This window comes from Pogonomyrmex barbatus, unplaced genomic scaffold, assembly GCF_055798465.1.
Source record: "Pogonomyrmex barbatus isolate J1 unplaced genomic scaffold, ASM5579846v1 scaffold2, whole genome shotgun sequence".
Taxonomy (NCBI): Eukaryota; Metazoa; Arthropoda; class Insecta; order Hymenoptera; family Formicidae; genus Pogonomyrmex; species Pogonomyrmex barbatus.
This window is the reverse complement of record NW_028297116.1, coordinates 25,098,693-25,113,692: the sequence shown is the minus strand read 5'-3', so window position 1 is coordinate 25,113,692 and position 15,000 is coordinate 25,098,693. Positions and strand designations below refer to the sequence as shown.

General features: G+C 31.4%; 1 protein-coding gene across 2 annotated transcripts in view; it reads right to left on the bottom strand.

The window, feature by feature from the left end:
* LOC105424975 (membralin) overlaps positions 1 to 15,000 on the bottom strand; it is a 112,650-nt gene that overhangs the window by 2,253 nt on the left and 95,397 nt on the right. Inside the window, exons 11-14 of one of the 2 annotated variants that reach the window (XM_089076608.1) lie at positions 8,844 to 8,943; positions 2,386 to 2,752; positions 888 to 1,085; positions 1 to 653 (exon numbers count right to left, since the gene is read on the bottom strand). The exon at positions 1 to 653 is cut by the window's left edge and continues 2,253 nt beyond it. In XM_089076608.1, coding sequence (XP_088932734.1) covers positions 904 to 1,085; positions 2,386 to 2,752; positions 8,844 to 8,943 — 649 coding nt within the window. In that variant the 3' untranslated portion in view covers positions 1 to 653; positions 888 to 903. Of the gene's footprint in view, positions 1,086 to 2,385; positions 2,753 to 8,843; positions 8,944 to 15,000 lie in introns of both variants that reach the window. The other variant, XM_089076607.1, reaches the window with a different exon arrangement.

Genomic DNA, 15,000 nt, shown 5'->3' with positions numbered 1-15,000 from the left:
TGATAACAAACGCAAAAAATTGTTTGAAATCATTTCAAAAATCATTGAGAATAAGATAGTTAAATATATAAAATAATAATTAAATAAAAGTATATGTAAAAAAAAATTTGTCTGAAATAATTCGCTTCATCCACTAAGAAATATTATATTTCTTAAATTAATATTAAATTAATATTATATTTGTAAACAAATTACACATGTAAAAATTTTTAGATAATTCGTAAATATGCGCTTTATTCGAAAGACAGTATTTATTGTGACATATGCTGTTACTAACATATCTTTCAATAAATACGAAATCTTTTATATCATAACATTGTTTGATATGTCAAATATAAAACAATTTTACAGAATGTTACATTAAAAAATTTTGTATTATATTACAAAGAACAATTATTAAACAATCCACCTGGTACGAACGTAATAAATTAAAATACATTGCATTTAATAATTTTTGAAATAGTCACGTTTATAACGATTAATCTTGCTATTATATTTCTAACAAATCTAACACTGAAACATGTAACAACCTATTTAAATCTGATCTTTAATCATCCGTTTATAATAATCCCGTTAAAAACTTTCTATGACTACATGTCGTTATATAAATCTTTGTCTCTTCGTCCGTTGATTCTGATCTTGAAGCGTGATACCTATGACATTTTCAAAGAAATAATTTCATCCTATTGAAATCGAACCTCGACATATATTTTGTTCATTCTCTTATATATATATATATATATATATAGAGAGAGAGAGAGAGAGAGAGAGAGACAGTATTTACTTTACAGTTAAATGACAGATAACCGCGCCGATTTTTTATGAAGGGAAATCGACGGAAGCAGTCGTATGGAAATAATACACTCTTTGCTCTGACTGCCACGCACCTGGCATGATCAAAGTCTAATGTTCTTTTTTGTCTTCGGTAGATGCTTCCTTACGCACCATCTCGGCAGACTCTATGACTTCAAAACCTTCAGAGGATGAAGTATCGGTGATCGGACTCGCAGCTCCAGATGCTGACGATTTCACTTCCGCTTTCGCAATGGAAGTTGATGCGACAGGCACTGTCCTGTCTTCCGATACTGCGATTCAACATAAAATTGTTCCTTTTATTACATATCCGGCTCCACAAAGAAATATTATATTTTAACATTTCGTGCAATTTAGTAGATAACTAAATATCCGTAATAAAAGTCAAACGATCAGTATGGTATAAACATGGTGCAGCGCGCACAACTGTAAGTCAAACCGCAGCTGTAAACAAACTGATTTCCAATGTAGCGCTCGCACGCGTGTTAAAACGATTATCGATTATCCGAGCCACGAACGCGAAACGAGAGGTGAAATTAAAAGCCCAGAAAAATAATCAGTGCTAGTTGGATTGTTCGAATTGAAATACGATCGCGAGGTATCGCATGCCAAACTATGTAGGCGCTCCAAAGCGATGAGTGTCAGTGACATAGGATCTACAAAGTGCTCATTCAAAACTTTAAACCGGTGAAACGCGCGCGTTTTGCGAGCTGGCACGCGTAATCATAGAATTATTGACGATTACGATACGTTATACGATATCTCAAAAATTACTCGAGCATATTTCTTTGATATTTCCCCGCCCAAGGATCATTTTTCTATCAGCCTTTCTGGCATATGAGTAAACCTTTTTTTCATCGTTCCCAATAATATGTAAGTTTTAATATACTTCATGAAATGAAACTCGCTCGCTGAAGCACAAGCGTCATACAGAAAAGAGTTTTTCTTCCCTATCCCTCTATCACAATTGGAATAAGTATATACAGGTACGATTAAATGCATTGTTTTAATTTGTTCTTCTACAGATTTATAGAAAAAGTACGTTGGGTATCGAAATTCGATCAAATATACAATATCCAATGGCACGTTTAACTCTTTTACGATAGAAAATAAAATTTTACTTGTGATCTATTTTCACAATTTCTACGTAAAATACACACACACACACACACACGCACGGGCGCATGCGCGCACGCACACATACATATACGCACAAATTCCTAGATAGAAGTTGATTCAATCTATAATTAATTTAAATTTAATTAAAAAATTAAATTATAAAATTGTATTTAAAAATATAGCTGGCATATTACTAATTAAAATCAAAAAAAGTTATTTTATCTCATTTGTAAATAAGAAAAAGACGTCATGATCAGTGAATTAATTATGTTAATAGTTGAGAAAGATCGCTAATAATTGTTTTATGCCCAGTGGTATAGTACAAATGATAAAGCTTTTCTGAATGTTGTGAAAAATTTACTCAAATATTCAATGATTCGTTTAGTGATTTCTCAACCAGTAATTCCGTAACAATGTAATACAAACAAAAAAATATTAAAATCTATGATATACCCGGAACAGAATCGTCTTGACGAACAGTCGTCGTTGTCATAGATGCTTGCTCAGTATCGGCATTTGCATGCTGCATCTCCAGATCGTTAGATTCTGAATCAAGCTGAGAAAGCTCAGTGATATAGTTTTGCTGTGTCTGCTCAGTTGTAGGCGTCGATGGGTTCGGACTCGGCGAAAACGAAGACGAAGGCGAGGGTGAGGCTGAGGGTGTCGCCGACGACTCCGGACCCGGAGTGGTTGGATTCGTGCTGGGCGTCGCTGGTTGCGCCTGAGGCTGAGCGTGATTACGAAACAGAAGCTGCTGAAGCTGTGCCTGCTGCAGAATCACTGGTAGTTCGTAGTGATGGAAGAAGTACAGCATCGAGTGCTGAAATAAAAAAAAAAACCGTAAAATGTATCTATAATACATATAATATATATGTCTATAATGTGTGTGTGTGTGTGTGTGTGTGTGTGTGTGTGTGTGTGTGTGTGTGTGTGTGTGTTGCAAAAGTTGAAGATAGTCGTTTCTCACGTGTCTCTTTCGCAGGTTTACCATTGAAGAAATCGGAAACAAGAATTCACCTAGCGAGATATATCACGCAAAACGGCTCTATGTACTCGTTTGTCCTCGCGTATGTGACTCTGTGTGCCGTCCGCGCCTAGCAAATTTATATGGAAATTTACCGAATTCGTTCTATATCAGCGCTCTCTTTCTCCGCAATGGCTCAAGCTCTGTCTCTATACGCAGATCAGTATCGATCATAATACTGTCGTAACGATCATAGCAACGCGAAATTTCTCTTTACGCGTACTGCGAAATCAAATTTTCTATATCAAAAAATTGTCTATTAGATAATTTAGAAATGTCTCTCGATTAAACCAACGCATGTAGTTGAAATTATTTATAGAATTGAATAACAAATTGCAACAATAAGAACCAATCGTTTTTATCTAGATACTTTTCAAAATTAAAGAATCTAACGCGAAAAAATAATATGGAAGTAAGAGTAAAGGTAAGGGTAAGAGTGGCGAGCGGATGAAAGGAAAGAAAAATCTTGGATATGGAAAATAGATATCTCGAGTCCGGGCACCTGTCGACGACGCGAAGGAAATGGTATTCCCGATGATTCGTCGGTAAGAGCGGAACAATTCCGCGTCGTTTAAGAAAAAGAAAACTGACGGAAAGATTGGCGAAAAACAGAAATGGATCCCAAGATGGATAGGAAAGAACGATAGAAGAATGGAGCGAAGAAATGATTGCGGGAGTAGGAGCGGGGACGAAATCTCGGTATATCGAGTTTTCATTTGGCGGATAATCAACGCCAATGACACCGATATCGAATCGGCGATATAATCATGCCGCGGGGCTAATCGGCTGAACTCTGACCTACAGCAACAGCCGGCGAGAGCTTTGCCATCCGGGAATCAAAACGATTCTCGGGCCGACGTGCCCCCGGGGCTTTTCGAATTTTGCTGTTGCGCGGTATTTGTGAAACTCGTTGCCAGGAAATAATTGTCGCTCGTTAAACGATCGATCATGTTAACGAACCTGTAACCCGCTTGTCGGGCAAAGACTGTCATCAGTTCATCGACGTAACAGCTTAAGCCACGGTCTATTTACGAAGCATATATTCAATAACGTTCTCAAATATGCCAATCATTTTGCCCGTGCTTTCAAAAAGTCGCTACAGTCTAAAGTCATGAATATGTCACATTCTAAAATCATTAATTCATTTTATGGCAAATTACTCATCAAGGAAGGACATGCAACTTTTATCTTTATATATCTATATTTTATCTATATATTTTCATCTATGTATTTTTATCTATATATTTTTACTTTTATCTATATTTATAATATATCTATATTTATAATTTTATCGAAATCGAACTACATAAATCTTTCTTAAATTAGATTAGAATTCTGAAAATGATCGACAATAATAAATGTTCAACACAATCGAATGGCAAATGCGACGTAATAATATAATCTTTTTCCCCAGCGTGTAATGATGCAGCATCGTGATGCATTTACACCTTTTATCGAGTGAATTAACCACTCCATTAAACTTTAATGGTATTCAGTTTTTACGCGTGAAATGTACACAGTACATATCGAATGTAGTTATTAACGTAGTGGCTATCTATCGTAACGCCATTATAATAATACCTGTTAATACGGCCATCGCGATCATCTAATTATAAGTTATTGCGTTATCAAAGTACGCTCTCCAATCAGATTACCCACCGTATTATTGGCATAGCAGGCAAATTTGTTTCTAAAATTCCGGCGGCTTATAGCAAATGTTCTACTACAATCGATCGTTCTACTACAATCGATTCGTCGTAACCCGATAGATACTTCACTTAAATGTGGAGGGAAACGTATAGCTATAACGTATAGCTATAAAAAAATGATTGTTGTCGAACATAATTATACGCAAAAAAAATAATAAAAAGATCTCTAGTATATCAATTTTGTCGCAAATGTGAAAAAATGTGCTAATTACCAGCGAGAACAATAAAAATCCATTTCGCACATAAAAACAATAGTAGCGCATACAATGATAAATAAAAATAATACGAAAGTTAAAAATGAGCAAAGTTTGATCGAAAGCAACATATTTTCTAATAGAATAAAACCAAAGGGAAATGATAATATTCCATGGTTGCCTTCTTAATGGAAGAAATGAGACACGCCCTTCTCGACACGAGAACGAGATTCCCGCATTAAAATATTCTTACACGCGTTTGTATATGGGAACCAAGAAGCCGCATTAAATTATTTCTATCGATCGAACTGTCAGGAGCATTGTGTCCTGGTTGCGTTTACGTAACTTAAGTTTGAGCGATGGCGGCTTTAGGCTATCCAGCCAAGCGACCACGGTCGTGGCATGGCTCGTTCTTCGTTCTGCTATCGTTGCTGTCAATCGCAGGATTCTCAACGGTAGCCAACGGGATCGCATACAAAATATTACGCTCCCATTTTCCCTCATCTATCTCGACCCTGATTCCTAAAGGCGGAAGTGCAAACTCGCATCACAGATCTAACTTATATCTTTTACTCTGTATATGGAACTGAGATATAGTTATAATCAATAACAAGAAATACCATATGTTTCATATGGATACACACGCTTGTATACACATAATATATATCTAGAAATGATAGAGCACATCTCCAAATACCTTGCTACACTCCTACACAGAAAGAAAGACTTCTTTACATTTGGTATTTCTATGTATTTAACTCAAATACAAGTTTATATGAAACATTTGTTTTATTTGAATAAAAATATTGTTGCTTCGTTGCATTAAATCATATATTTTTTGATTGAAAAAACATAATTGTTTAAATTCGTTTCGATGAAATAATATTTTCTTTGATTATATTAAATATTGTTCAATGAAATAAAACATTAACCTGCAAGCAATATGCGGCATCGCCACCAAATGGACGCGGCGGAATTTTATTTCTCATAAATAAAAGGTAGAGTATAGAGTATAGAGGATAGAGTAAAAGATGCGATATTATGAGACCACGGCTGCATTTAAGAAATACGACAGTTGTACAACAAGTTGAGTAATTCGTTAACATAATTGGTCTAAATTTAGGGATCTAACCAGAAAAACCAATAACACATGAGCGCTCGTCGATTGCTTGTTCCGCTGAACGCAGCTCATTTCAATCATTTTTAGTGAAGCAGATTTTTTTTTTCAAGACGAGTAAAAATGAATATTGCACCGAAATGCAATATCTCCAGATGGAAAATTCTAAGATGAAGCTAAATAAATGTCAATTTTCATAATATAATTATTAATTAAGATGATCAAAAAATTATAGATTAAGATAGAGATTAAGATTTTTTAGTCATTTTTTACACAACTTAGTGTCATCTAGAATTTTTATTATCATTACATATATTATTGAAATTATAATACGTCGTGTGTGTGTGTGTGTGTGTGTGTGTGTGTGTGTGTGTGTGTGTGTGTGTGTGTGTGTGTGTGTGTGTGTGTGTTAAATGAAATGATACAATATTTCTACTGAAACTATTTAAATACTATTTAAATACTATTTAAATAAGTAATAACATTTTAAATAAAAAAAATATTCTCTTTCATGTAAAAATTTTATTATTTGAATAGTCAAACAATTATATTTGTTAATTTAAGCAATGAATTGGTTGGACTATTTCAAAGAATAAATTTCATTGGATTTAAGAAAATTTATTAAGTCTAAAGAAATATTTCTCTCTCATAGCAACTGTAAACACGCATAATGCTAGGATATCTCTTCATGCGGATGAAGTCCCATTCAAGTTTATTCGTGAATCTTGATGAATGAATTAATATCTCTGATTAATTATTAACAAAAATCACAAAAGCTAGAGGACTTTTCTATTTCGATATAACTTGTTTTACTTGTTCACAAAAGGTGCGTCACTAATTAGATCCTATTTGTGTTTTTTCATTATTCTGTGTAAAAAAATATTAAGATATGGTTATCAAAAATGAATAATTTACGAAATATATTTTGTATTTTTTTTACATCAGAATATGATAGAGAAAAGTATAACATATCTCGTAAACTACTGACTTATTGATAACTGTACTTTATAATGTACTTTTATATTCATAACAACTAGAGGAATTATATTATGTAACGAAAGTCATGTACAGTCCATATGTAATTAAAAAAAATGATGACTATAAAAAAATATCGACAGGAGTTCTATCTGCGAATGAATTAATATTAAAATAACGCGGCTTCGTCGAAATCTTATAACTTTTGAAATCTTTTTCCATATTTTCGATATTTTTAAGATATTTGTTTGAGTCATTTAAAATATCCACCTTATATGTATGTGTACATATAGGTGTAACTAAAAGATATAATCAAACCTTGGAGGCACATTTCTCCCATCTAAAGTATGAAAATATAGACATTTTATAGACATAGACATAAATTCGGAAATGGTTTCTTGTAAAGATATTTTGAAAATTGTCAGAATAATCAAAAATCACAAATAATTCATAAGACCGTACTGTGAAAAACTGCAACACAATTCAAAATACTTCAGAGATAAATTAGCATATTCGAAAGTTAAAACAACGATAAGTTAAAGCTTGTATCCGTATCGATAGTAAACAGTTTGAATAGTTTTTATAAAATCCTAGCTATAAATATCTTATGAAACCACAGACTTTCTAATTTTCTAACATATGCTGTTCTATATTTCTTAATGTATTTTTGCTTTTAATAATCAAAATTATCAACAATAATAAACATCAATAAAAGTTATTGACAATGAATGACTTTATAAATAACAATAACAAATCTATAACCTATTTTGAATCTATGTTTATATAAAATGTTTTATATAAAATCTTGTAAGTATATAAGAAATATATTTCCCAAAGTTTGATCATATCTTACATCCTGTAACACGCACCGCACGCACACACACGCGCGCGCGCCACACACACACACACGCACACACACACACACACACACACACACACACACACACACACACACACACACACACAGCGCGCGCAAATATTTTCTTACTTTTGAATAATTAAATGTAACATTTTTAAATAACTAGCGTATTTTTCAATTATTTCGACTTTTTTATACACTTTCAGTAAATTTTGTAATTCAGCAAAGTTTTATATTTTTAACATTAATTAATGTAATGTAGAAACAATGAAAAAGATTAATATTGCAGATGTGCGTTTCATTTATCAAAGCTACATTGAACGATAAATTTGTATCTCCGAAATTCTCTCTTTAATGCTTCAATTCAAATGTGAGTTATATGAAAAGTGTAACATTATTAAATTTTGATTTACTCTTACTTCCCAATGCATACAAAGTTTGATTAATAAGTTTTTAAGAACGATTATTCAAAGATGAACATAATTGTACAATAATCTCTCATAGATCTAAAAGTCAAATATCGTTTAATCAACTGCATTCATGCAAAATACTTAAACAGAAAGGAAAGAGAAAAGATATCTATGACACAATTTTTAAAAGTAGCTCAATTGTTGGATAATTTTTTTTTTGCTAAACTTAGATCGACTATATCTAAAGTATTCGCAAGTAGGTCACGGAATATTCGTGATCAATGTCCGTTTCAATGAAGAAGAGCAATTTTTCTTGGGAAAACTTTTCTATTCCCGTGGGAGCTTTTTTCGCTCGCGGAGACGATTATTTCACGATCCGACAGTGTGCCACTTTACTTTAATCCCAAAAAATACTGCATAAATATTTGTTGTCTTACGAAGTATTCACATTCGCACAGTTTTACCAATTTATTCCCGACTGTATTCTTAATTGATCATACCTCGCGAGTTTATATCGCGATAAGCGAATCAAATAGAGACATAGAGTAACGAATCAATAGATTTCGTGTCATTTCTCGTTTACGCTTAAAATGAAAAGATAATAAGATACACAATGCATTCACCTGTATAAAGAGCCACGAGGTGACTAGCGCTAAACTGCTGTACTGTCCATTAAATCGATAGTGGTACGCATAGAAAGAGAAGTGATATAAGTAGAAGAATCTGAAACAAACAGCATGTACGATTCGTTACATGTAGAAAGACATATCATCTGAAATGAAAAGTAGCAATGTAGTAATTTTAAAATTAATAATGAAACACGAACTTTGGTATCGCTCAGACTCAGAGTGATAATCGTTATCACGAATACACATCACAATGACATGAATAAATAGCGAATTAAAGCGCCGCAATAAAAATGTAAAATTACGAAATGCAGTGGGATTTATCCGCCGATGTACGCCGATAATCTCTAAAATCCGTAACAACATCAAGCCACTTAACAGGTTACATAACGTAACGATATACGTGGCACGTTCCCACCCCGTGGCAACAATATGGACGAACTATCGATCAGATCATATCGAGTTTCAGCCTATTGAAATATCGAGGGTGACGCGTTGCGCGGCTAGCGGCTATGCGCGCCGTTATTACATCCGAAAAAAATATCGTAGGTAACGCAATATATCGAGCGTTATCGAGATATAGTGACACGCGCAATTCTCATAAAAAGTAAAATAAAAACTGTCGAATGTTGCAAACAATTTTTCGACCAGTATGCAAGCATGAATACAGTATCGGTACTTTTTAAGTAATCGATTGTGAGTGATTAGTTCTTCTTGCGAATTAATCAGTTTCATATTGTTTACCAAGATTCATCAGATTCATCAGATAGATAAAACGAAGGTAACATTCAAATTTCTTTATAAGATTTCTAACTAATCGTATGATGCAATTAAAAGGTATTTAAACTTATTAACTTTTCAATCTTTTGTAGTCCTAAAAATTATAAAATTACTCTTTCATCGCAACATTGAAGCTAAATCCATCTTTTACGATAGATAAAACGTCTAGTATTTACTTTCCATCTCTTAATCTTCTCTTAATTAAATTATTTGTTACGCTATTTCCTAAGCCGCTTTTCAGTCACAAAGCAAAGCAGATTCCTTTTTCGTGATCATTTTTTTACATACTTGTCAACCAGACTATTTGCCAGATTCGCCCAATTATTAAATTCAACTATAAGCAATTATTTCGGAAGTTAAAAAATACAGAAGTTAAATTGAAAAATTCATCATTTGTTAGGATTACAATTACGCAAGAATAAAATAAATTTTATTCGCTACTTCGCTATTTTCATATTCTAAATAAAAAGAAGCGCAAGCATATCTATTTTTCATTGCAAATCTCCGCTGATGAACGCCGTTTGGATGATGAAGGAAGGGATTGTAATCAAGTGATTTTTATGAGGAGCTGTTACGGGGTCGCCAATATTTACGGATCAAGGCGGAGTTGAGGCAATGCCATCTTCCTTAACGAAGAAAGAAAAGTGACCAGCAGAGGTGTGGTGAAGAATGATAGAAGAAGAAGAAGTTCGGATTTTTAGGTATATCCCTTCAATAAATACGACGACTAATTTTCTAGAGTATATGACGAACTTTTAGCGTCTGAATCAACTCGTATATTGGATTCGTGTATCATAAATTATTACGATATATCTATTAAATAATATGTACTTTACATTTGTAAACATGAAAACATTCTTGCGATAAGAATATGTATCGCTTAACGCTATCAGAAAGATTACAAACAGATTATTATCATAGAAAGAATTAATAGTACATAATCAAGTTAAATTAGATTTATAATAATGTACAAAATTCCCCAGTGTAATGTAACAGGAAGATAAGAAAAGATAAAAAATAATTAGCAATCGTAATAAGATGTTCAGCAATAATTAAGAAGGTAGTTAGATACATACGCACGCGTCCATGCATCCACGAAATTTAATAAAAAGCGTCAAGATTCGCATATATTTCAACAAAAAATATATAATACAGTTAAAAATTGAGAATCTCTGTTTCTAAATCGCGATAAAATCACTTATGTTTAAACAGTACATACATAGAATGCATTTGTGCATCCGAAATCTTACGATGTATAAATTTATATACGGCGGGCATTGGTTCGTAAACGTTTTGCATTACGTTTTACGACACTGCCAGTCGTAAAGCACAGTTTAGGCGGTCGATGCATCCCATTTTCGTTTGCGACGACACAATCCAGACAAACATCCAATAAAACCCGACCACGGGGTTTTGTTGAAATCAGAAAAGATCAACGAAATATCATTAAAGCCTTGCTTTCTTTTATTAATATAAATTAGAATCATTATTTATCGTTGAAAATGTTTAAGTTAAACATTCGTTATTTTTCAATGTAATATTAATAAAAAATATATTATTACATTTATATGATAGAATATTAATCATCAGGCAATTCATCTAACTCACACACAATAATAAACGGCTTAATTAATTAAAAATCTATAATTTTCATGACACAAAAATTATCCGAAATATAGTGATAAATTGTCTAAAAGATTGCGTTTATATAAAAAAGAAAGATGATTTTATGCCTAGAATAGTTGAAAGAATCGCGACAAAATAAAAGATGGAATGAAGGAGGATTGGCAGAGGGATGAGAAAGAATGCGCCACCGAAATCCTATGTTACGTATTCCGGGGACATAAGCTCTAAAGTGTCCCACACATTCATTCGGGAACCGCAACCATCCAAGGACGATTCATACGTCTTTTCTATTCGAAAAAGGGGTGGGCAAAGAAGGAGCTGGAGACTCTCCAAACGCATTCTGAATTCATTGAATAGTGCTACCCCACCGAAGAATTGCAGAGGTTATTTTTGGACTTCAAGCAAACTTTGGACTCCAACAAGTTCTAAGCAAATCGTCCAGTGCAATCGACGATCTTTTTGTACTACATACGTAATCATAATTCCAATTAATGGCGGAAATCGTGATAATAATTATCATTCGATTGCAATTCGATTAATAGCACGAATTGATAGCACGAAATCGCTTTATCGATTATCGTATTCACTGTAATGATGTATTAGCATTTGCATTATACATTGCTAAAAATAAAATCTTTTACTACTGGATATTTATAGAAAATCTATTACATAAAAATATATGTGTATTTAAAGAAGATGAATATTTTAATAAATTTCTTTAAATATTTAATACATACAGAAAAAATGGTTTACGTTTATGTCTTTGCTGTAAATGTGACGTACACAAAAAAAGAACTGTTACCTTCGAAAATTCACGTCATAGTTCGGAATGGTCATAAATTTATGCTTATTATAGCTTCTTTACATCGCAAATCGTACTAAAGAATATTCTCTAGGGCATACTCCATCTTATCCTTACTTTTAGCCAAATGCAGTTCGTAACAATCAGCTTTGGCATACACAGATTTACAATGTGAGAAATACCGAAGATAGTATCCAAAAAGAGGATATGGAAAAAATCCAATAAATATTACATTTCAAAAATCGCATTCTAATTAAGAAAAAGATTAATAAATAATCAGATTAATATGTATTAATCCTAACCGTTATTAATTTATACACATCTTGTAATTATCTTGTAATTATAGTTACAGTGATACTGACAAATATTATAAATAATACAATTAAATTGTTTTTATCATCACAAGTTCTAGTAAATTAAGCTTGTAACAAAACAAAATAATTTGATGTAAGTAAGGTAAGCTATTTTTATATAAAAATTTTAGATCAATACTGTTGTGTTTAACACACCGCCCGGGAAAAAAAGTTTATATCTAATTATATATAATTTTGTAGATCTAATTATGTATGGATTTTGACCTAATCTAATTATATATAAATAGATAAAATTGTTTATGATTATATAGGAACAGATCAAATTATGCATACTTATAACGACAAAATTACGGTTGCGTTTCGATATTGACTGTTAGTACTGAAAATCTATAATATATGTGACATAAAATACCCTTACAGAAAATAAGTGAAAAAAAAAATGAAAAAATGAAAAAATATGAGAGAAAGTGATGAAACATTTTTTATCTCGTATTGTCGCATGTTTCTAAAACCGATCATCCATCCATTTGGAGATCCTGCTCGATGCTGCTTAACCTATTGGGATGAAAGCTGCTACTGAAATAATTAAATAAGTGATTACGGGATGTCTGCTTAAAATATGATAGATCTGGTTAATGAATGTTACTATATTGTATAAATATAGTCGCAATTTTAAAATCTCGATTGCATATGTAATTCTTGTAGATAATTTAATTACATGTATAGAGCCCTGAACCTATATTATGTTTAATATGAATCATTATTGTTACGAAAATGTTTATAAATTGTTGTATATATTTGTTGTATATATTTTATTTACTTATTAATGAATTTGTTAATAACTTTATTAAGTGTATGGGAAATATTTTTCTTATTTAGTTATATTATAGTTAATTAAGAAAAATGATTAATAATGTTATTTCAATATTTATTCATTAAAAATGACTTAAAAATGACGATATATTTATAACGATAATATTTCGTAACAAATATTACATTTATTTATTATACATTTATTACGTCATTATTTAGTACACTGACGAATGACGAGAAATGATCTTAAATCATCATCATAATGATGTCATCTTGCTATTTGGGTATATATAAGATATATATATATATATATATATATATATATATAGTTTAAAATTATTTATATTATTATTATTTAAAAATGTATAATTATATCTAATTATATATATATAATTAGATATAATTACACATTTTTAAGTACAATTAGATCAAGTTTTTAATCCATTTTTGTAGTAAATATTAAAAACTAATATATATTTTTATAAGTATATTTATTTATATTAATATTTATATTTATAAATATTTATATGAACAATCTCATATATAAAATATTAAGTTTTTCGTAAAAGAAACAAAATAAATTGTAATTATATTAAACTTAAAATTTTCTTTAAGGATCCTTTATCCTTTATATTTGATTGAAATTATGTGTTCGTAAATTGTGTGTATTCGTATATATGTATACGTATATGTATACGTATAAATCGTACAATAATTAAACTCGTAATATCTCGAAAATGTCTCTCGTTTAAATGTTATTATTTATATCTAATTTGATGCATCATAATATATGTATAAATTTTTATATAATTTAATGTAATATAATATAATTTATATCTTTTTATTTGAAAAAGAAATATAGTTTTATATAATTCAACTTGAAGTTGTAAGCATTTTGATATGATCATTTCTAATTAGATATAAACTTTTTCTTCGAAAAAAATTTCAATATAATTTTACACAATTGTACATAGAATTATTAATATTTTGATATACTTACATATAATCAGATATAAAGTTTTTACCTGAAAAAAATTTCAATATAATTTCATATAATTTGACATGGAGTTATAAATATTTTGATATAATTACATATAATTAGATCTAAATATTTTATCCAAAAAGAATTTCAATATAATTTTATATGAAATTATAAATATTTTGATATAATTGCATATAATTAGATATAAATTTTTTACCCGAAAAAAATTTTAATATAATTTGTAATATTAATAGATCTCTAATATGATATAATTATATATAATTAGATATAAACTTTTTTCCCGGGAGTATATTTTTAAAGTAATCATTATACCCGATTAATGGCGCAACAAAAATAAAAACAAAAATAAAACTGTCGCTTATCCAAAAAAATTTGCTCGCTTTTTATTCCGATGAACAGTATCTTTCGAAAATCGCTTAGTTTCACACAAGCGAATAAACGAAGAAAAATGAAAGAAACGAAAGAAAAAAGAAAAAGAGTAGAAGAATCCCGTAGTGATGTTCAAGCGAACAGAAGAGGGTTGCGCTTTAACGGCGGTGGTACAGGATGGAAACAGGAAAACGGAGAGGGTGTAGCCGTCTCCATAACTGTACGGTCCACTCGGCTAACGTAAGTATATTGTCAATCAATCCATGGTATAAAAGCAATCTGAGCTTCGGACGACGGGGGGTGGTGGGATCCCGCGGGGCGTAAACGGAAACCGAAGGACTGAGGAAGGTGATGGAAGAAAGGTAAGTGCAAACAATTCCCCACGCGTTTCGAAGAAAAGGAGGGAGGATGATAAGAAGGGGGGATGGGAGAGGGAGGGAGGGAGAG